The sequence below is a fragment of the Haliaeetus albicilla genome, chromosome 24 (genome assembly GCF_947461875.1).
Source record: "Haliaeetus albicilla chromosome 24, bHalAlb1.1, whole genome shotgun sequence".
Lineage (NCBI taxonomy): Eukaryota > Metazoa > Chordata > Aves > Accipitriformes > Accipitridae > Haliaeetus > Haliaeetus albicilla.
The window spans coordinates 9,049,462-9,070,051 of record NC_091506.1 but is presented as its reverse complement, the minus strand read 5'-3'; the positions used below and the strand labels follow the sequence as shown (position 1 = coordinate 9,070,051).

Below are 20,590 nucleotides of genomic sequence, written 5' to 3'. Positions count from 1 at the left end.
TACAGTGCTGGGATCACTAGAAGTGCACATTTCAAAATGAAGACACAGAACAATGCAGATGGGACGGCACTCTGGAAGGCTATTTTTTGGGAGGGGTATATTTGCCTTCACCGCTTCTAACGGTATTTTTGTTTGCTTTTTGGTTGGTGGTATTACGCTTGATTCTGGACTTCTTCACCTTGCCTGTTTGTCACATCCTTGGACCGTCTCTTCACCTTGCCTCTCTTCACACAAGTTTTTGGTGATCAGGCATGGTAAAAATATAGAAATGCCATGATTGCTCTGCGATAGAATGATGTGTGCATTTGGTTACTGGGGTGGAAATGCAGTTGAAATTGTTATATTCACCTAATACATATGAAGGACTCAGTCCTCCCTGTGGAGTGAAATCTTGGCCCTGGTGACATCAAGGGGAAGGCTGGCGCTAATTTCACTGGAGCCAAGTATCAAGCCCAGAGTTTGGGGCAAAGAAAGCAGGAGGCTGGGCGCAGTGATCCAGAGCACCCCACGCTGCTCCCCCACACCGGGGTCTGAGAAGTGCTGGTCCTCAGGCGGACAGAAAGGATGAGGGCAAACACTCAAGATCGCTGCCACGGCTCAAAGATGGGAAGCGCAAGCAGAAGCTCAGAGGTTCAGTGACGAGCCTCGTACCTTATGAAAGCACAGGGAAGCAGACTATGGGTGGAGAGATCCAGAGCCCAGGAGGACCAGGCGGTCTTCTTTTGCGTGGCAGAGGTAGGAGATAAAAAACCTGCTGCTGAACGGGGCTCCAAAGGAGCAGTAAATGCTGCTCCCCACAGCCCCAGAAAAAATCCCAGGTTTGATGGAAGGCAGTATTCAGACAAATCCCTCACATCTTCAGGCAGATCCCGGCTCTTGGTTAAGATTTGCCTGGTGCAACCAGCTAACAACCAGCCAGTCTGGCAAATGCAGCTGACAGCTATGACGCACACCAGGCACCTCTCTCCCCAAGGCAGCTAGGTGTAGCTCAGTGTGGTCTCCTGATGGTCTTCACTGGCATGAGGAAACCTGGAGGGGACAATGGAGGAAGGCCGCAGAGCAGAGGGAGCTCGACTGACCGTGTTCAACAAGCTGAACTGCACCGAGAAGGGGACACGTGTCCCGAGCACCAGCAGAAAATGCAACAGGAGCTTTGGAGCCAGGTAAAGCAAGGCTTGGTCAGGGCTGGTGAAACACAGGCAATTTTACTAATGGCAAATGCAGCTTTTGTGAAAGCCAGAATTTTTGAGGGATAATTTTCACTTTTCAGTAGCTAAATTTTCCCATTTACCATAGGAAAACCAAAAGAATTTCATTTTGGTGGCCTGCTTCATGGGCCTTTTAATCTGACTCCTTCACATCATCTCAGCTAGGCTGGGCACTCTGGAAGACCACCTTTCCTCGGCACACGCCGTGCTGTGTTATGTGAATCCCACGAATGCTGACACATCATGGGCAATACAGCTCCGGCAGGGATCCGGCTGCACGAGCTGGATGCTGGCAGTGGGTTGGGAAGTCTTGGGAAGAGCTGAAGGGCAGTCTCAGAAACAACACACGTGTCCAAGCAGGAAGGAATGAAGACTCATGCGTGTGTGGGGTCCACACTAAGCTGGAAGAGCTGTATACTCTTCCCAAAAGCCCAGGAAGAGCTGTAAAAGCGACTGTGCTACCGGTTTACCGGATGACGGGCAGGAGCCCTCAGCAAGCTCTGCAGACAACGCTCTTCCCCTTCCCCAGCACGGTGCTCTCTGCCAGCAAACATCACTTCTGCCGTAGCTGAGATTAGTCAGCCAGCCTGTTTGTTTTCATAGGGATGCCTGGCTCAGCCAGCGAGTGGGCTCTCAGTAATGTTGTTTAACCTGGTTCCGCGGAAAGGAGGCGACGCTGAGTTATCCTCCGTGTCAGGGTGAGCCACTGCGTCTGGGTAAGTCTTCCCTGGCACCTCCACGTCCACACTTGAAAACAAGAAGAGGTGTGACGAGGAAAAACTCTGCGGGACCTTGCATGGGAATGTCCTGTAGGAAGAATAACAATTGCCCAGCGGCACACAGAGCGGACAGAGCAGGCTTACCACGGGCTCACAGCTCCTCCAGGCAAGCCAGTGCAGTGGTATCACCAACGTCCCACAGACATATCAAGAGCAATGGGAGCTCTTTGCAGTTGAACTCAGATTTTGAGGTCAGTCTGTTTTTTTACACCATAATCGGGACAAAACCATATTAGGATAAGTAAAGAAGCATGTGAAATCCAAGCATAGGTGAACACAGGCCATTATTCTCTTCTTTATAACACTCTGCAATGGGTGACTTGAAAGAAGACGGTTAATTGGTGATGCTCTGCTGCGAAGAGGCACAAGTCTTGGTGCTGAGGGGAGCTCCACCAGGCCAGTAGCTTCTAGCAAGGGCCTAAACATCTCAATAACAAGCAGAAGTGCGGCTGGTGGGTTTCTTGAAGAGAAACATCGTTAATCATTTTCAGCGATAGCCTTGCACCTTGCCATGAATTTAATTCAACGGCCACAGCTCTCTCACCAGGCCCGAGACTGCACAGAGACAAACCAGCTGCAAGCCAACCTGTCAGACATGCATGGATGGGGATGGTCTTTCTAGGGTCAGCCATGCGTGGGGAGCAGAAGCTGCATGCCAAATTCACTGCCTGCCAGAGCAAAGACCTCGATGGAACCGGGTGAGAAACCTGCTGCAGGTCTGACAATGCTCCCACCAAGCCTACTTGTACCACTTGGGTATCTGCGAGTAAAGTGCACGCTGCTGCCTTCCCCCAGCCCATCCTTACCTCCGGGGACGTCCACAACCGTTCCTCCTAGCTCTGCCTCTCATCAGGAAGGTGACAACTCACTACCGCTAATGGCATTTACTGGATCTTAGCCTTTCTGAGGAGATCAGCCCTTGCGTGCCGTGCAAGGAGCAGAGGAGGTGAGAGGAGCACCGTCGTGGAGGGGGATGCGGAGGACAGGATTTGAGACCGACGGCCTCACTGCCAACTGCTCAGTTGTGTTCCCGGGTTGCTGCTTTTAACAGCAAGCCACTCAAGAGCTCCAGTTCCAGCGACTGCACAGCTGGCAAGAGATGAAGGCTATCGGCACGGGGTGGTCCTGTTGCTGCAGAAGCCCATGAGGACACCCCAGAGAGGAGGTTTCTGTGCAGCACTGGGAGGGCTACAGGTCAGGATCTGTCCCATGCCATGTTCAGGACAGGACCTCCACTTCAGGCCCCTCTAGAAAGGCTTCATCCTGCTGTTTTCTTGAAAACTAAGAGCCTCTTCACCCTCCTCACTCAAACTGCTAAAAATTAATTATTCAAGTTGGATGGCTAAAGGTTATTTGTCATTTAAAACCTCACAGTACCTAAGAGCCCCCAAGCACTGCACCCCAAAGGCTACAAGCTGTCCTGGAGCATCTCAGTGCCACTGTCCCATAGCCCGTGTTACACAGCAGCGGGCTGAGAGCTGCAACCTGCGCTCCTGAAAATAATCAGGATGGGCATGCGACTACATGAGCAGGGACAGACTGCAGCGTGACTGCAGTTATCCACCTCGTCCCATCTGTTACCTGCTTGGGGTCCCTGCTCATATACAGACACAAAGCTGGGCCACAGTTATTCCTGGTGGGACTCCATTGACATGGGAGGTGGTACCAGACCGTTATCCTTGCCCTGTTCTTTCATCCAGAAGACTCTGGAAGGCAGTGCGGGAGGCTGCAAAACACTGCTCTCTACTTCACATCCCCACACTGGAGTTTGTCTTTGCAGGAAGAAACATTTTAAGCATTGCAAACAGAAATGATAAAGACAGTGCAACTGGAGAAGAACAGCAGTCAGTTCACTGCAGGTAGCCTCTCAAAAGAAAATACCTCTGGGCCAAATTCAAACCTGGTGTAAACAGAAGTCAATCTTCCAGCAACAGGGGGATTAGCCCCCACTCGCACTAGCTTTGACTTTGCTGCTTGATGTTTATATCACTAGAGACCAAAGAATATACTTGCCAGACAAGAATAGGAATCATTAAGTCTGTGGTCCAAAGTGAGGCGCTGAACCATCTCAAAGAGTGAAGCGTGGTCAAAGTTACAGGGATTGGAAGAGATAAATTCATCCATGCCATGCTTTTGAGCTCTATCTGCATCTGTTCATTTATACATATAGAGAAAGACACCATTTAGAGAGATATAAGACATTTTAGTTGACAAATACAACAGAAAAAAATATACAGTATGAAGCATGAAAGCTAAGTATCTCCTCTTCCCTACATTGCCATTAACTTTTCTCTTTGCAGGCTATACAGTACACTTTTCACCTCCCATTGTCAACTTGCATCAGTTATGGACTATCTTATTGCATTTAGGCAAAAGGTTTTAGAATTAACATCTTCTCAACTGCTCATTATAGTGCATTTACTCTGTACTTAAAACCAGAACACAAACCCAAGAACTTACTCTGTATCTTACAATACGCTACCAGTTAACAGAATTTTGGCTCACGTAAGTAAATTAGCTCCTATTTAGATAGTTGCGGTTGGTTATAATAGATTCTGCCATTCTAATGAAGTTACAGCTGTAGCATTTTTCTCTACATTTACTAGGTTTTCTAGGTATCAGACCAGTTATGTTGTTCTTTATCCAAATGCCAATGTTTGTCTCCCCACGGCAATTTTTTTCCTAATGGCAACTTTAAATGCTACCTCGCCGAAATAAAAAGATGCTCTTTTAAGCATCGCTAAGAAGTTAAATAGATATGTAGTTTGTTGTCACTGAGGCAGTAACCCGATGGTGCAACGGAGCTGCCAGTCATCCCGACAGAGGGACTGAATTTCCTCTGCCTGGATTACGAGCTGCCATTTTTGGGTGAATTAACAGCCTCAACGTATTCACACTTCTCTGCTTTGGGTGACGTTTACAGGCACTAACTCCTAGGGCTAATTAATTAATCTCAACATGGTTAACTAAAAATACACCGAATTCAGCAGTTGAAATGAAGCCGCCAAGCCGGCCTGGGTGCGGCCAGCCGGGACCCCGCTGGGAGCAGGCTTTGTTCTACCAGCGGCCGGGGAATTAAAGGACACCTTTCACTCGGTTTTGTCCGTGCTCAGCTTCCTACTATATGGGTTCTTGCCAAATCCTTGACAAAGAAAATAGGATTTAAATCCTTCCCCTGTTTATAGCCTCCTAGGGGAACTGGGTGGCCTTGGAACAATGTGGCTGAAAGGACACAAAAATGCAGGTTTCCGCAATAGTAGTATATGGTAACTGTATTTGTTTTAAAACAAAATCCCTCTTTACCAGAAAAAACAAAAATCCTTAATAAAATAAATAAATAAATAAATAAAAAGAGCTTTAAATGATAATGAGACAGTGTTTTTTTATACATGTTTTACTATTTAATATTAAGCTGTGAAGGATGGATGTCTTCCTAAATACCTCGTTCCTGCCTGTGCTCTCAGATATTACTGATCGTTGGAAGCAATCTTTACATTTTCTGTATAGTCTGTTGTTAGCTATACACAAACTATATAAATAACATCACCCACTGGAAAGAAATCAGACAAATTAAAACGTGTAACATTTCAATTAGCTGCTAGCAATACTTAATTCAGCAGTGGCTGGCAATTTTTCTCACTAAAACCCCGCTGAATAACCACTGATTTTTTTCCTGCAGCTGGTTAATTTTTGAGGGTCCGCTCCCCTGTTTCGCGCCGGCTCCTGCTGCGTCCCCCCCTCCCCGGTCCCAAATCCCCCCTTCTGCCTCCGCCGGCGGCTCGGGGACAGAAGAAGCTGCCGCCGGTGCTGAGCGACGTGGCAGCACGAGGGCTGGCTCGGGGGGACGGGGGACAACCTCCCCGAGGAGGGCATCACCTCCACGGCACCTCTCCGGCATCCTTGGGCATGGGATGCGAAGCCCACCCAGCCCCGGGGCTCGCGGCACGGGCCGGCTCCTGTCTGTTTTGACAGCTTTCTGCCCCATCGTCTCTGTCCCTTTGGGCCAAGATCGATTTGATTGCATTCACTCCCAAAGAGTTTGCCTGTGCTGTTTTCAATTCCATCCCTTAGTGCCCGCAAAATGTTTTAACAGATATTATCAGACTATTTTTAATGGCTTGCTGCTCTGCCCGGCTCCTCGGAGTTGACTGCAAGCTGACAAATTGGCTGGAGGCCTTCATTTGCCAGCTTTGCTCAGAGATTTTATTACTTTTCAATTAGGAGCCCTGATACACTGTCAATCCTCCTGCTCAGCCAACGAGGCTCTGAGAGCTGAGTAAATCAGCTGGAAATTTGAAGAGTCCTCTAGCCCTTTAGCTGGTGAACTTTTTTGAGCATATGTGCTAGAAAGCATGTTTGAAACGAGTATTTTTTACTCCAGACTAAAAAGCTTTTCCCCACTTTGACGTTCTCTGAGGAAGGTGGGCACAGAATGGACCTTTGGTTGGTGTGAAGTGACCGAAGCTCTGCTGGCTTCCACGGAGCTGAGGGTCCGTCCTGGGCTTTTTAAGGTCTCCCTGCCCAAGGCAGGCGCACAGACAGTTCCCCGCCAAGCGTGAGAACAGACGCTGTGATTGAACAGCCTTCACCACTGTCCGTAATCAGGGGCAATTTTACTTCCATTAATCACTTTGAAGCCGCACTTTACTGAGCATCCCGTTGGGTGCCTGCTCCAAAGCCCACTTGCCCCAAATCTCCCCACCTCAGAACAAGCACCCCAAGAGAGAGGTATCAGACATGGCACTGCACCAGCTCAAGTGACCAGAAAAGTATAAGCTGCTCGGTCAGTGCTTTAAAATGGGATTTCTGGCATGGGAAGGAAGATGACCAGCCACAGCTCTCCCTCCAGCAGCCCAGCACCGCAGTTTTGGGATGAGCAAACCATTTTGCATCGGCAGAGCTGCAGGGCTGGGTGGGTGCACGTCGTCCACCCAGGGGATAAAGCTGGCGTGGTGTGAACCGGAGACGTCTCTGGAGAATGGTAACACACCCGTGCATTTCTCTTAAATGGAATCTCTGCTCTGGGCCAGATGCTTAAAATTGTTAAGAATAACTAGGAGCAGGTTAAAAAAGGACAATCCTACACTGAACTTGCCTTCCCTTAATTAGAAAATAAATACCCCATGCAGCTTGCAATTTATTTTTTGCATTCTGATTTTTCCAATGGACTTGCTTTTAAAAATGAAATTTAGGAACCAAATTATACCGGAAGCATTAAACTTCCTAGGCAATACAAAAAGAAAAGGATAGATCTAAATATATTATTACTCCGCTCCAGCCGGCTGACCTGCGATTTAAAATAATGCCAACATCTGCATATGAAATAAGTTTTATGTGTAATCTATCCTCTTTTAAAATGGCTTGTACAGTTTGAATGAGATTTTAAACAAAGTACAAAATGAGAATGGCTAATATTCACACCCAAACTGTACAGCTAATTTGTAAGTACTTTAAATTAATTGTTTCAGTCAAATACGGTTGCTTTTTTGACCCTGCTCTGTTATTCTAGCCAAAAAGAAAGGAGAAACCAAAGAAAGAAAGTTATATGATGCTCCAGTAATTTACAATCCCTTCCTAAGGTGCCGTGCCAAGCTCGCTGGTGCTTCTTTGTTCGGGGCCCCAGCCAAACTGCTGCTGCAGGCCCACAAAAGTTATCTTACATATTTAGACAAGCTGCACACAACTGCAGCTGAAAGGTGTTCGATGGTGGTCTCGGAAGGCAGGCTGTCAGCGGAGGGAAATGGGCAGCACGCACTCCACGAACCTTTCTGCTGGAAAACTGCAGACTCTGGCCTTTTATATTACACTTGGTCACCTACATTATGGTCTTTTTTTAATACTGCCAGGTTTATTTTGTTCATTTTTATCCGGTTTGCATTTTATACTGACTCCATTAACTAGCCCCCTGTCACACACACACACACACTCCCTACAAGTGTTTGAAATCAGAGTCTTAAAAATCTGCCAGTGTCGGGAACACAAAGATTTCAACGAGAACAACAATAATGCAAACCAAAGGACTGTCCCACCATTTGGTCCTCTGAGGGTTGTATTTCTCTTTATCTAACTGTTATTTAAAAAGGAAGAGGCAAACCAGTCAAATCTCTCATTCTTTTTTTAAAATGTATTATTTCCCTGCCCTCTGCATTTCTTTTGCTCCAGCAATAATTTTGGCAGATTTTGCTCTGAGAGTGGTGAAGTTAATAGCGGGGGACAAGCTCCATAAAAGAATTCTTGTTATAAAAGGCTTTAGGTAGCCATTTTATCGTAAGAATTCCTTACTCCGGATTTATTTCTTTTCAGTAATGAGTGACTTTGTTTTAGTACCAAAGGCAACTGAACGTCCAGTAAATTTTATGACACGTTTGCTTATTAAAAAACCAAAAAAACCCAACAAACAAAAAAAACCCAAAGAACTGTAAATTAAAAGGTGACTTTGTATCTTACTCATCTGGAAAATGTGTGCTTGTCATATCTGCTTGACATTACAAGAATGAAGATGTGGTTTGGACAGTAACAAACAATGACACTAGTCAACCTCATCAGGAGACATGAAATAAAGGAATGACAATGATTGATGGCAGCTATTCATTTACAGATATTTCTAGAAAACTCTTCGCTGGCCTGGCCGGGCAAAGCGGGAGAAGTTTGCCAGCCCGCACGGTGCTCGCCGGCGACGGCGTGCGCCCACCGCGACCTGCCGCGCGCTCCGGGGGCGGCGGGGGCCCCTCTGCTCTCGCCGCTTCAGCCGAGCTAACGGGGACGCAACGGGAGGCAAATCCTTAGGAAAATACCCAGGGGAAGCGCCCAGAAACCTCGTTTTGTTCGGCTGCGTGGAGCGAGAGGCTTTACTGGCAAACACCGGTGTTCTGGAGGGAGAAAAAAACCCACAAAACCCCAAACGGCACCGGGACTTAAAATGCCGGGCTGTCGAGTGCGAGCGAGCTGCTGGCAGTGCCGGCTGGTGACTTACCACGTCCCCTCCTCACCGTGCGCTGTGGCATTGCCACCTCTCAACAGTGACGGGGGGTGTGTGCGTGTCCGGGGCTCTGCAAACCTCCTCCCCGCTACGCTGCAGCAGGCTGAACTCGCCGCTCAGCTGGAGATCCGAGAGCTCTTTTTTTTTTTTTTTTTTCCTTCGTATTATTCCACGTTAGAAGATAGCTTTAAATTTAATTGGCTGTTTATTCCTGTATTTTATGGCTTTTCCCCTGCTGCAAACAAATTCTTTTCTGCTCGAGTTACAATTTTAATAAACGATTATGAATGTTCCTGTAAATCACCAGACACGCTAGGCACTGAATTGAAATCTAAGTTATCTAATGTTTGGTAGTTAAATGAATAAGAATTTGTAGTAGGCACTTACATAATTCCTTGCGTGGCAAGTTAAAAACACAGTTTTAGAACAGCTATTTATAATAGAAAACATTGTTTCGCAGCATTTTTATAACTATTTAAAAATATTTTGAATTGTGACTGCAGAAACCTGTGAATTTGTATTTCATAAGTTAGAGTCCCATGCTTCTTAAAGCACGTAGAAGTGATTTACAGGCTAGTTTTAAATTCATGCAAGTTATGTGAGAACTGAATTAACATTTTAATTCTGCATTCCTGCAATGAAGCATCTGCAAGTTGACAATACAGAAGACACAGCAGCGTTCTCATGATATCTCTAACTATCTAAAAAAAATAAAGCAATTAAAGCACAGAACTAATAATCTAATAGGATAGCAATGCATTGTGGTGCAAATACATGTAATGTTGCCAGACCCAAGTTCATTCATTCATTCACTCTTTCTTTCTTTCTTTCAAAGTGGCAAAAATCTGTATTTCCATCAAATTAAACTTTTTTTTTTTTTTGCAGTAAAGTCTGATAAGAATCCTCTTTGGAAATCCAAACATTTAGAAAACAAAAAAAAGAAAGAAAAAAGAAAGTGTCTGCTGAGAAGGAATTCTGCCTGCTACCCAGGGGTATATTTATACACACACGCACATACTCACACGCAGAAAAAAAAAGAAGAAAAAAAGAAACAAAAGGAGGAAGAAGAAAAAAAGGAGTCTTGTTTGATGGCCAGGAGGGATGACACCGCCTGTTCCTTCTCATAATTGCATTCAGATACTCTGGATACATATTTGCCAGCTCTCATGACCCACTGATGCTATTCCCTCCTAAGGAAAGCAGGCACTCACCAGGTATTAGAGAAGCAGCTTTTAACACCAATAAAGGATTTGTACCGGGTGTATTTAGGACTGAACAAAGACTAAGGAGAAGCTCTTTTACAGCACAAGTTTGGGCTTTTATCTTTTTCAAAGTAGGTATTCCAGTGGGAAAAGGCAAAATAATAATTCCCCTGGTTTATTCTTTGGCAAGCATTGCTTTGATTGGTGATTGAGACCCACGCTAAACTTTAATTCATCATAATTTGGGGGAACAGCAGCACCCCTCCGTGACTAATGTATTTAAGTCAGAGCGGGTCAGCATCCCCAAACCCGGGGTGACCCAGAGAGCTGCCGCTTGCTGCCAAAATCATCCCCTACCGAGTTTACGGGAGGGGGAACTACCAAACCTCGATGACTCGGGCTTGTTTTCACAAGGCATGTGCGGAGGGGTTTTTTGGGGGGCTCCTGTGGAGTCCTGCACCTCGTCTAGATCTCTTGGGGTCTCCTGCCCTGTCCTTCTGCCCTTCGAGGTGTCCACAGTTAGCCCCGCACGCTGGTGCGCTGCACCCAGCTAATCATCGGCACGGAGAGAAAGGATATTGTCAGAGTGCAAAATGATCTGTTTTCAGGCAGGAAGCAGTCAACTAGATGTAAATTCCATGAAACAAAAGAAGGTATTATTTACAGTTTTATTGTGATGTTAATTAATATTTACATCTTGGAATGAAAAATAGAAATGTTAATGATTGGCTTTACTAAGAGGATCACTTGATGCCAATGTGAAAGCCAGGGAGAGAAGGCAATTATGCAAACATCACATGCATCCTAATTTCAGTATGGAAACTTACATTTCAAACCTCAATTCAGGAAAATAACATGGAAAGTTTGTACTACAAAATCTAAACATGAGAAAGATTTAAGAGAAAAAAAAGCACATTGCATATGTCAGATAATCTAGTCTGATTATCTGAGCTGTGCTAGCTACAGGGAAGCACTTACCCTTGAGTCCAGCTAGAAGTTAGCAGGGTAAGAAGGAACAAACCAGAATAACATAAAGACTAGCAACAAGGCTCAGGAAAGCAGACAGGAGCCCTAACCTAGCAGCTAAATATTTGGGTTCAAGCAAAGAATGAAAAAGAAACTTAAAGAAAAATCAAACCAACCAAAAAAAAAAACCACTTACAGCTGAAAATTTCTTAAGCAGCTCAATAAACCTCGCTACTTATTATGGGGGAACAAATCATCACAAATTCTCAAAACAACCAACTCTTTGTATATGGTGTGATTAACAGTCATATATATAGAAACAGACATTAAAAAATGAAATATAACCACAAGTGATACGTAAAACAAGTACAGACCAATCTTTCATGTTAAAAAGAAAAGGGTTTAAAAAAAAAAAGAACGTTGAGCATGTTTGGGAATTTTGTTTGATGCATCACTAACACAGAACGAACAAAGATTGGTGCTTTCAGACAAGTGACCACTTTTATGAAGCTTAAATATTGCCAAAAGGTGTAATATGTATTGGCAGCATTATTGACTATAATATTGTGCATGATTTCAACAGTAAACAAGAACAGGATTGGGTTTTTCTTTTATAATGCGAACATTGGAGAAAAGCACAGCTTTGCGTGAATGGAGTTTTTCTTTTAAATTGTAGCAAAACAAAAAAAGCAAAACTTTTCACTCTAACAGGTATTGTTCACCCACATAAAAGGAACTGTAGAGTCATACAAAAATTAATGAATAGCAGGATCTATTTTTTTCGGTACTTAAATTGCAAATAAAATAAACTCCACCCTGGTTCGGAGCTGTCTGTTTACTTCCAAGTCAAGCGCTGCTATCGAACTGTGGGTAAGAATTTGAGTGCTACTCAAAGTTTGTATTTACTAAGTTAAAAGAGGTGAGAACCAAATGAATTCACTATTTCTCCCAAGTTTCCCCCAAAGTAAAATCTGTTCTTCTCAAGTTTCTAACAGACAGCTCCATCACAGGAGCGGAGGGCTGGATTTTCTCTGCATGTGCATGCATGCGCATGTGCCATCTCAGACTGCTACAACATGAAAGCTGTAACAACAGTTACTCATCAAATGGCTTAACATTTACTTCTTTGCACATCCTCATTCACCATAACCTCTAATAAGCACAAAAAATATGACAGGTATAAAGATAAATGTACAAGAATAAAATGTCTCATGAAAGTCCTTACCTTTCTGCAGGCAACTCCCCCTCCCACCCCCCCCCCCAAAAACCCAAGCCAAAAAAACCCCCAGTAACAAACCAAGACCCTTTTAAAAATGCAATACTTGATATGTTTGAATTTCAAGACTGAAGAAGCTGAGATATGTATTTGTGTATTTAAGACTCCCGACAAGCCATCATGTGTGGCATGAATGACTCACTTCTGCTTCTGATTATTTAACTGCTGTGCCCAATGACTTTTGCAAGGAGCATTGCCACGTACGAATGTTGAAATATGAAAAAAGGGTCGCCCTTGCTGTTGAGATGAAGGTCTACCATAGCATGCTGCCCTCCTCCTCTTGTAGGATGAAGGTCCTGTGCACAAAGAGCTGTCAGAGGGATCTAAATCCAAGGGAGGAGGAGGAAGGAGAACTGAGGACAAAACACACTAGCCCAGAGGGTGCTGAAGTAGCAAGTCATCATCAGACTGATGAGCTGACTGGTTTCCCCTTGCCAGGCTTTGGCACAACACAACCAAGAGGGTTTCCCAGTGCTTACAGCAAAAAGGGGAGCCTGAAGCTGCCCAGCTTACGGGGAAAACATACTGTGGATGGAAAGAGGGTGGTAGCATAAAAAAAAGCTGAATGATCCAGATTTGGAGCTGGTATTGGCATGAGAACAAGCAAGAGAAACTGAGGTCAGATCCTGACCCCGTCAGATGCCGTGGAGGGACCACGGGGTGAAATCTCGGCTGTTTTATGAGGGATCCCTGCCTCCTGGCAGGTGAGTGAGATGGAAAAACCAAGGTCACACCTGTGGCATTTCTCTAGCTCCGAGCACAGTCAGGCTGATACAGCCTGCAGGACCACGAGCAGCACAAGTCTCCGGTGGACGTGCTGGGCTGTGGTTAGATGCAGAGAGGACTCCTGGGCTCAGTCACCGACTTCACTGCTCCCTGGCAAGGACTAGGACAATTCAGCTGCCTCTTCTCCATCCCAGGTAACCTCAGCAGGGGGGGTTCAGCTCTCCCCACGCACACAGCGCTTGGCTGTGTGTGGGGACAGCACATCCAAGGGTCCATGGCCCCGGGCATCCCCCTTCCCTCCCCAAACTCCTGGCAAACTTTGCTACAGCTGCTGCCAGGCAATTACCACGTGTTTGGGAAAGGGACCCTTCACCTGACCCCACATATTGGTCTGGCAAAGTGAAAACTCCGTAAACATTAGGAATTTACCCAGCAGAAAAGTTCTCCAGGCCTGATGTCTGCAGGGATGGGAGAAGACTGGAGGGAAAGGTGCTTCCCCAGTTTGATGTTCTCTCACTGCCCTTATCCTAATCCACAGAGATCATGCTGGGACGAGCAGGAGCGCATCCTCTTCGCACCAACCACACAGCTAAGAGCATCCCTCAGCATTGCTTATTAGGAGAGGGAGCCACAAGCAGCATCCCTCTGCCACTCTCCTTTGCTACACTTTGAAGACTTTTAGCATGTAAAAAAGCAGCCGTAGAAGGACCTGTGCTTGCTACATCCAAGATCCCAGGCAGAGGGACACACAACCCCTGGGAGTGCTCTCGGGTCAGCACGACTCAGCCAGGTCTACAGGCTAATCACAGCCAATAAACTTCCCACTTGCAAGACCCCAATTCCTACGTCCCATTTTGGCTTTCTGAGAGGCATCCTTCCTTCCCAACTCCAACACTTTACACCTTGCACCCCCAAAGTCAGAGACTTGACTGGGATGAAGAGGATGAGCGTCACTGAAATGAAAATACTGACTATGGGTTTACCATGCTGCATCATGCTACGTCCTCACTGACAGGAGCAGTAATGACAGGGAGAAGGGAGTCCAAAATATACAGGCATGTGGAAGATACGAAAAAAAAAGCAGCAAGCAGAGGTTTTCTGCTGTAACGTTGATCGTACAGCTGTATGTCTTGCATTGTTATTTTCTATAAATACTGACATGAAGAAGTTAAACCAACATAAAAGATGGTCAAATGACATTGATAAGCAAGGGGCAGATTTTTGGAGTCCCTTACAACAAAATGCTCCATAACAGCTTTACAGAGACTATTTTAAATGTTAAAATCTGATTTAATTAGAAGAATTTGCTACTATTTACCACTTTTTCTTATTTGTCTTATATTTAATGATACTAATTTTTAAATTTTGCTGAAATCAGCAAGAACTACTGTATGTTACATAACAAAGGGGCTCCAGACGTGTGATCAAGACCTTCAAGAAAAATGAGCGAGGAGGCATTCATCTGGTTTATAATCACATTGCATTTGCAAGACAAAAGAAATTGCTCTAAATTTCAAATTAAGCAAACTGGGTATAACTGCACAGGACATGCAGCATAGCTACGACTTAAAAGATGATTGCTTTAAATTCACATCTAACTGGCCTGCAAAGCAACCTGTTAAAAATACCATATGTTTTCCTACAGTTGAATATTCAACAGGAGACCTCTTTTTGTGTGTGCATTTCATACTTGCAAGATTTGCACCTGTAGTTCTGAGCACGTGATGCATTTGATAGACAGCTAATGGCGCTAATGAATCGCTCTGATCTGGGTGTGCAGTTTATTGTGTGGGGGTAAAACGCGTGTCTGCAGAAAGCAAGCTGGGTCTCAGGCTCTCAGATCCCAGTCTCTCCTCCATCAAGTATTGCACTTTAAAATACTCATTGACAAGTTCCTTAAAGAATTTTGTTTCTTGGGTTTGGTTGTGCTAAACACACAGGTTAACTGCTTCTGGATCCACTGATGTAAAAAGCACCTTAATGATAATGAAAAAAATTTCATTTTGGAGTCAGAAACATGTGTGCGAATATTGATTTACATCAGCGCAGAAAATCTTTCCATCAAAGACTTCTGCTCTCTAGGAGAATTTATTTACTTACAAAATTGAGAGATTGGGGCGTCTAGCTGGGGTACATTTCCTCCTTTAGCATTTAGCTTTTGCACTTGGGTAGGCGGCACAGGTTTGTGAGACTGGCCGGTGGCTCGGTACATGGCCTGGACCCACAGGATACGGTCCTGCTCATCGTCACTTGCAAAAATCACCGTGTCTCCTTCCTTCACAGCGTTGAAGAATGCTCTGCCGCCCTCCAAACCTGGCAGGAGAGGAAGCAACAATGGAGTTTCGCAGACTTTGAGGCCAGCCAGGGGATCTCCCCCAGATTCCCACCCCACCACCGCCCCGGGTGTCCCCAGCCAGCCCAGCGCTGCCCCTGGCTCCTGGCTGAGCTCAGTCCCCTCGCCTGCACCAAACGCACCTGCGAGAGAGCCCGCCAGGTCCCCAGGTAGCACCCTGCACCGCAATTACTGAAACACGCCCCAACACACTCGGATTAATTGCTTCTCTCACCTACAGCCCCGTCTGTGCAGGTCCCGTGCAGGTTGCATTGCATTAAAAATGGGTTTTGAGGGGAGGTGGGGGGAGGTTTCCCATTAGAGTGAGCGCACCAGTGCTCGCACTGCACTAAAGGTGCTTGGGTGATGTGCTTATTTCTGTCTTTGCCCTGATTCGGCATCCATCTTCCCATCTCCCTAACACTGGAATTAACCTGGAATCAAGGTCTTGACAACCAACCTACTGTGTCTTTCTTCATCTCCTCTGGGGACACCATTACCCAGGGCATGGTGAGGATCACCACGGTCAACGTATTGCCCCACTGAAATAAAAGAAATGTGATGCTCCTCCACTTGAAGAAGGCTCTCACCACATGACAGGTACCGCCAGGCACCAGGGAGTTTCTAATCCTGCCCCTTCCACTCACTTATATCTATGAGAAAGAAAATGGGACAGGCAAAAGTGCTGGGTTGGTCCCATCAATGTTTTCTACAATGAAGACAGGCATAGCTGCTAACCTTTTATTTAGGGAATATAATCCGAAGGCAGAGGCTAGGATCATCACTCGATTTGAGCATTCAGTTCACAGTCAAATTTCATTGGGATTTCAGCATCTCATTCACTTAGGCTCCCCAGAGAAGACGAGTCTTTCCCTCCTCTGGTGCAACTCCTACCTCAATTTCTTAGACCTATTTATAGTAAAGTCATGCATAGCTAATGATCAGTATAAACACAAACATATTTATAATAACGCTGATCACAGTTCAGCTGCCAGCGGGGAGATTGAGAGAGGGCTCCCGTTCGGGAGCCGTACGCAGCGTGGCGAGCGCGAGCGCCCGCGGGCGCAGCAGCGAGCTGTCGGCCCCGTACCTGGCTGCGGGTCGGTGTAGTCCACAGTGTATCCGTCGAGCTGCAGCAGCTCTTGAGGTTCCGCTTTTTTCTCCCGGTAGCTGCACATAGCAAATGTATATTGACTAACCTGAAGAAAACCACAAAGCTAAGATGGCACCGGGTGATCACGACAAGGCAATCCAAAGCGCTTACAAATGCCGCGTGCTGACGGCGTGTTTACAGGGACCGGGGGTGGTGGGGTAATTTTGGTGGTCATTGCCCATACGAGACAGACTAAACTTTTAACCAGGCTTTTGCAAAGCTCGCTCCTAACACACCCTGCTGTGGCAGGCACCTAATTCTCCGCAGCAGTACATACAGTGGTTTAATCTCCTCCAGAAGAGGAAGCTCCGTGCTTTAAACCCCTCTATCATTCATCCCCAGACAAGTGCAAGAGTGACACCCTGTCACAAACAATGTGAGCTAAATTGCTAGGTGCCAGTCATATTAAAGCAATCTTAAGATCCCACTGATCTCGGCAGTTGTTGTCATCAGTGCTGTAAATGGCAGCTCTCACTCCTCTGAGGTACCATCTGCATGACACGATACATTCAATGTCAAGCTCTTGACGGAAGCCGACTCAGCTGCGGGGGCTCTGCCAGGCTCCCGAATCGCCTTTAGGAGGCCATCAGGCCGCATCAAGACCCCGCGCGTACTCGGCGTGCTGCAATCTGGATGGTCGGCGAGAAGCTCGTCCAGCGAGGAGAGGAGAGGAGAGGAGAGGATTCTCCGTGCCCCAGGCTAGGAACTCACAGGGAAATTTACTGTCAAATGATTTCAAATGACTTTGTTAAGGTTATGTCACATCCTGGACGCCTGACGTAATTTTATTCGTCTGGACGTTTTCTTGACCTCTGGAGGAAACTTTAAAACTCCGGTGGGTGGCAACGGATCGTGCTCGTCGTTTTTTGGAAGTCAGGAGACATCCTGAAAGACGGACGAGCGGCTGGGCTGGGGGATTTTGCCTCCAAACTCCAGACAAATCGCTTGGCTACAAATACACACGCAGCACCTATTTTGGTGGCATCTATCGCTAATAAAATGTCATTTACTGAAGTCAGGGAAGCCGTCTATTGGCATAGCGTCTCCCAGCCGGCGCTCGGTTTATTGCTGCCCTCTGCGGGCTTCTGCTAGCTGCCAGCCTGCTCTCAGCAGCCCTGCCTGCACCGTGCCTTCCTCCAGGAACAGCTCCAAAAGCCACCTAAGAATAAACCCTATCATTAACACATTTGTGGGAGTAAGACTAAAAGTGATGCTTTAAGCATCTTGCATCCTCCTTAAAACTACCAGCGCTGACGAAAGATTGACAAGTAACAGACCAATAGCAGGAGCACACCAGTGCATATTCTATGCTATGAACTTTGAATGCATACCATCGTACCGGCAACACAAAAATTAAAAAGATTAACACGAAGAAATCTAAAAATAACCTAGTGCCCCACAGCACAACATTCAGACGACTCCTGCAGCGTTCATTCAGTCATACTTGCAGTATATTGCTGCCATCTCCTGGAGAAACTCTTGAATGTGCTTTATTTATGGTAAGATCCTGGAGATTTCATCTAAGCGGTGACGATTTGACTTCTCTGTGTTAGACAGCCTGAACTTCAGGGACTGCATGATAAATTTAATTCCTGAAATGAGTCAGTGCTAACCTATGCTGACATCGATTGAAAACATTAATACAACTAATGTTTTTTTCTTCCCCTGTATGCTTTATAGCAACAGGTAAAATTCATTCAGTAGTTCAGCTTCTTTTCTGACCCTGAACATAAGGTCTGAATTTCAGGCTCTTCTTTATGTACAAATAATTCCTCTTGTCTTTGGACCCAGAAAATGTTCTTCATCCCTATCAGTAAGCTAACCATACCAGCACAACATTAACGTATGGAAACACACGCAGGCATTTCAGAGCTTGTACTTCTCATGTTGAAAGTTATAAAAGACAGATGTAGACAGTAGGCTCTGGTGGAGCCATCCTGGGACAGAGGCAAAGCAAATTGGTCCCTCCTGTTAGCATTCACATTATTTCCTTGGAAGAAGCTGCTCTACGCCGTTATTAGAAGAGACCTCTAAGAGAAACAAACCTACAGTTGGGTCCACAACGTGCGATGAGCCAGGGCTCATCTGGGTTCATGTCCTACCTCTCTACTTGCGCAGCTCAAGCGCGAAGCCCCAGCTCAGGATCGCCCAAGAGCCTGCTGGCAGGAGGCAGGCTAGGATCAGGCTGGAGGGAGGAGACAGCTATCGATGGCCTCTGGAAAAGGTGCCAACTGTGTCACGCAGAGTTGCCTGCACCGAAACAACTCGAGCTACTGACTTCAAGGACTGGCATACCAGCCTGTCTGTCCTATCCTGCTGCCCCAAGCATTTATTGCTAGGGGTCAGAGAGAACCTGATGCCCTGGCTGCCAGCGCAATGTGGCTCCTTCCATTTACAAGCGGTGGTAAAGCAAAACCCGACAAAACGAGATTCTGGAAAGCTCGGTGTGTCACGATCGTGCTTTGCTGCTGAACAGCAGTGTAGGGTCAAGTGGAGATTGCAGCTTGCCTTTCATCAGTCCTCTAAAATATTGTGCTTTAGAGAGCCTGCTTTCTGTAGAAGCTTAGAAGTGGCCAGACAAGTGAAACAGTTAATAGCAGAAATTAATCCTACAGCCTGCTGAGTTCACACCGAACCATAGCTGAGTATGAGAGCGAGCGAGCAGATGGGATGGGCAAGATGAATGGTTTGAGTAATTGGAAAAAACACAGATACAGAGAGGAAACTGAAGGAAGACAGAGGAGAAATCTCTGCCCAGTGAGGGACAAACTCTCAAAGCAGCTGGGATTTCATCCAGGGACTCGATGAGGGCCAGAAAAGGAGCATCCAAGGGAGCTGAACTGAGCAAAACTAAAAGAAGGGAAATAATCCAAGGCTGCCCTGGCTAGTTCATTACAAAAAAAAAAAAAAGGAGAATGCTTTGAGAAATAATTTGAGACAAAAGAACAGAAGGAAAAGAAAGCGGGGGTAAGAGAAAAAGACAAAGAAATTCAGGAAAGGGGAAGCAGACAGCGGGAGACAAATGCCAAAGTTCACTATTCCCAGCCTGCTAAATTAGATCTGACTTTCTTGGCACTCGACCATATTCTGTCACCAGCTATATAATCCGACTGATTAATAAATACAGTAGCTATGTATTAACCAGTCCTGACTTCGTCCTTGTTTTTCCACCAGAGTCTCCTGCTCTAGCAAGTACCGCTTTCCCCAGGATCCTGCTCAAACCTGTTAATTGTCATGCCTCACACTCCGAGCTCAGTCATTCGCCTCCCCCTTTCTCACTGTTGACATAACACCGCCCCACTTGGGTTAAAATCTTAAATGGACCTTTCCTAGATTAACAGCATGCATTTTGTCCCAAGGGAGAGAAACTGTGCTAAGATACTGCCAGCTGTAATACAGCTTTCCACTTTGATGGGAGACTCTTGTCCTCTGGTTGCAGCTGTATGTTGCCTCCCGAGCCTTTCCTGACACAAATGAGCAGAGGAAATGATCTAGCTTAAAGAAAAAAATGTGAAAACAACAGTTTTCACATCTCAGCACATCCACTCAGCCCTAAACAACTGCACATAGCAGTTGTCCTAACTTCCTCCTTCAAGCAGGAGGTGTGCGTATGTTCTCCTCGGGCAGCGATGGGAAGCCATCCCGTGTGAGTACAGACGGGACGGGCAGGACCTACCGGTCAGGTGTAACGAGCTGTGGCATCTGTTTAACCAGCAGTTTCCAAACGTTTTGTATTTATCATCAACACTCGAGGTTTCTCAAGAATCACCACATATGCCCAGTACTCAGCGAGGGTCTAACTGAAAACATGATTTAATATGATTATGGGGACCAGCTACGGGTCATTTACCTTGACTTGAGGACCCACAGTCTAGGACTGCTGGTGTAGTACACTGCAATTTTGCTGAATTACTTTCAAATTCTGCTGGTTATTCGGAGTTACTGAACACTTACTTCATTTCATTTTAT

At 45.9% G+C, this 20,590-nt stretch overlaps 1 protein-coding gene across 16 annotated transcripts in view; it reads right to left on the bottom strand.

Annotated features, from left to right (window-relative positions):
* The window catches only part of CADPS (calcium dependent secretion activator), a 220,976-nt gene that overhangs the window by 83,800 nt on the left and 116,586 nt on the right, over nucleotides 1-20,590 (bottom strand). For all 16 annotated transcript variants that reach the window (XM_069811989.1, XM_069811976.1, XM_069811977.1 and 13 more), the window contains exons 10-12: nucleotides 16,559-16,667; nucleotides 15,237-15,449; nucleotides 4,001-4,137 (exon numbers count right to left, since the gene is read on the bottom strand). In XM_069811989.1, the coding sequence (XP_069668090.1) occupies nucleotides 4,001-4,137; nucleotides 15,237-15,449; nucleotides 16,559-16,667 (459 nt within the window). The remainder of the gene's footprint in view (nucleotides 1-4,000; nucleotides 4,138-15,236; nucleotides 15,450-16,558; nucleotides 16,668-20,590) is intronic.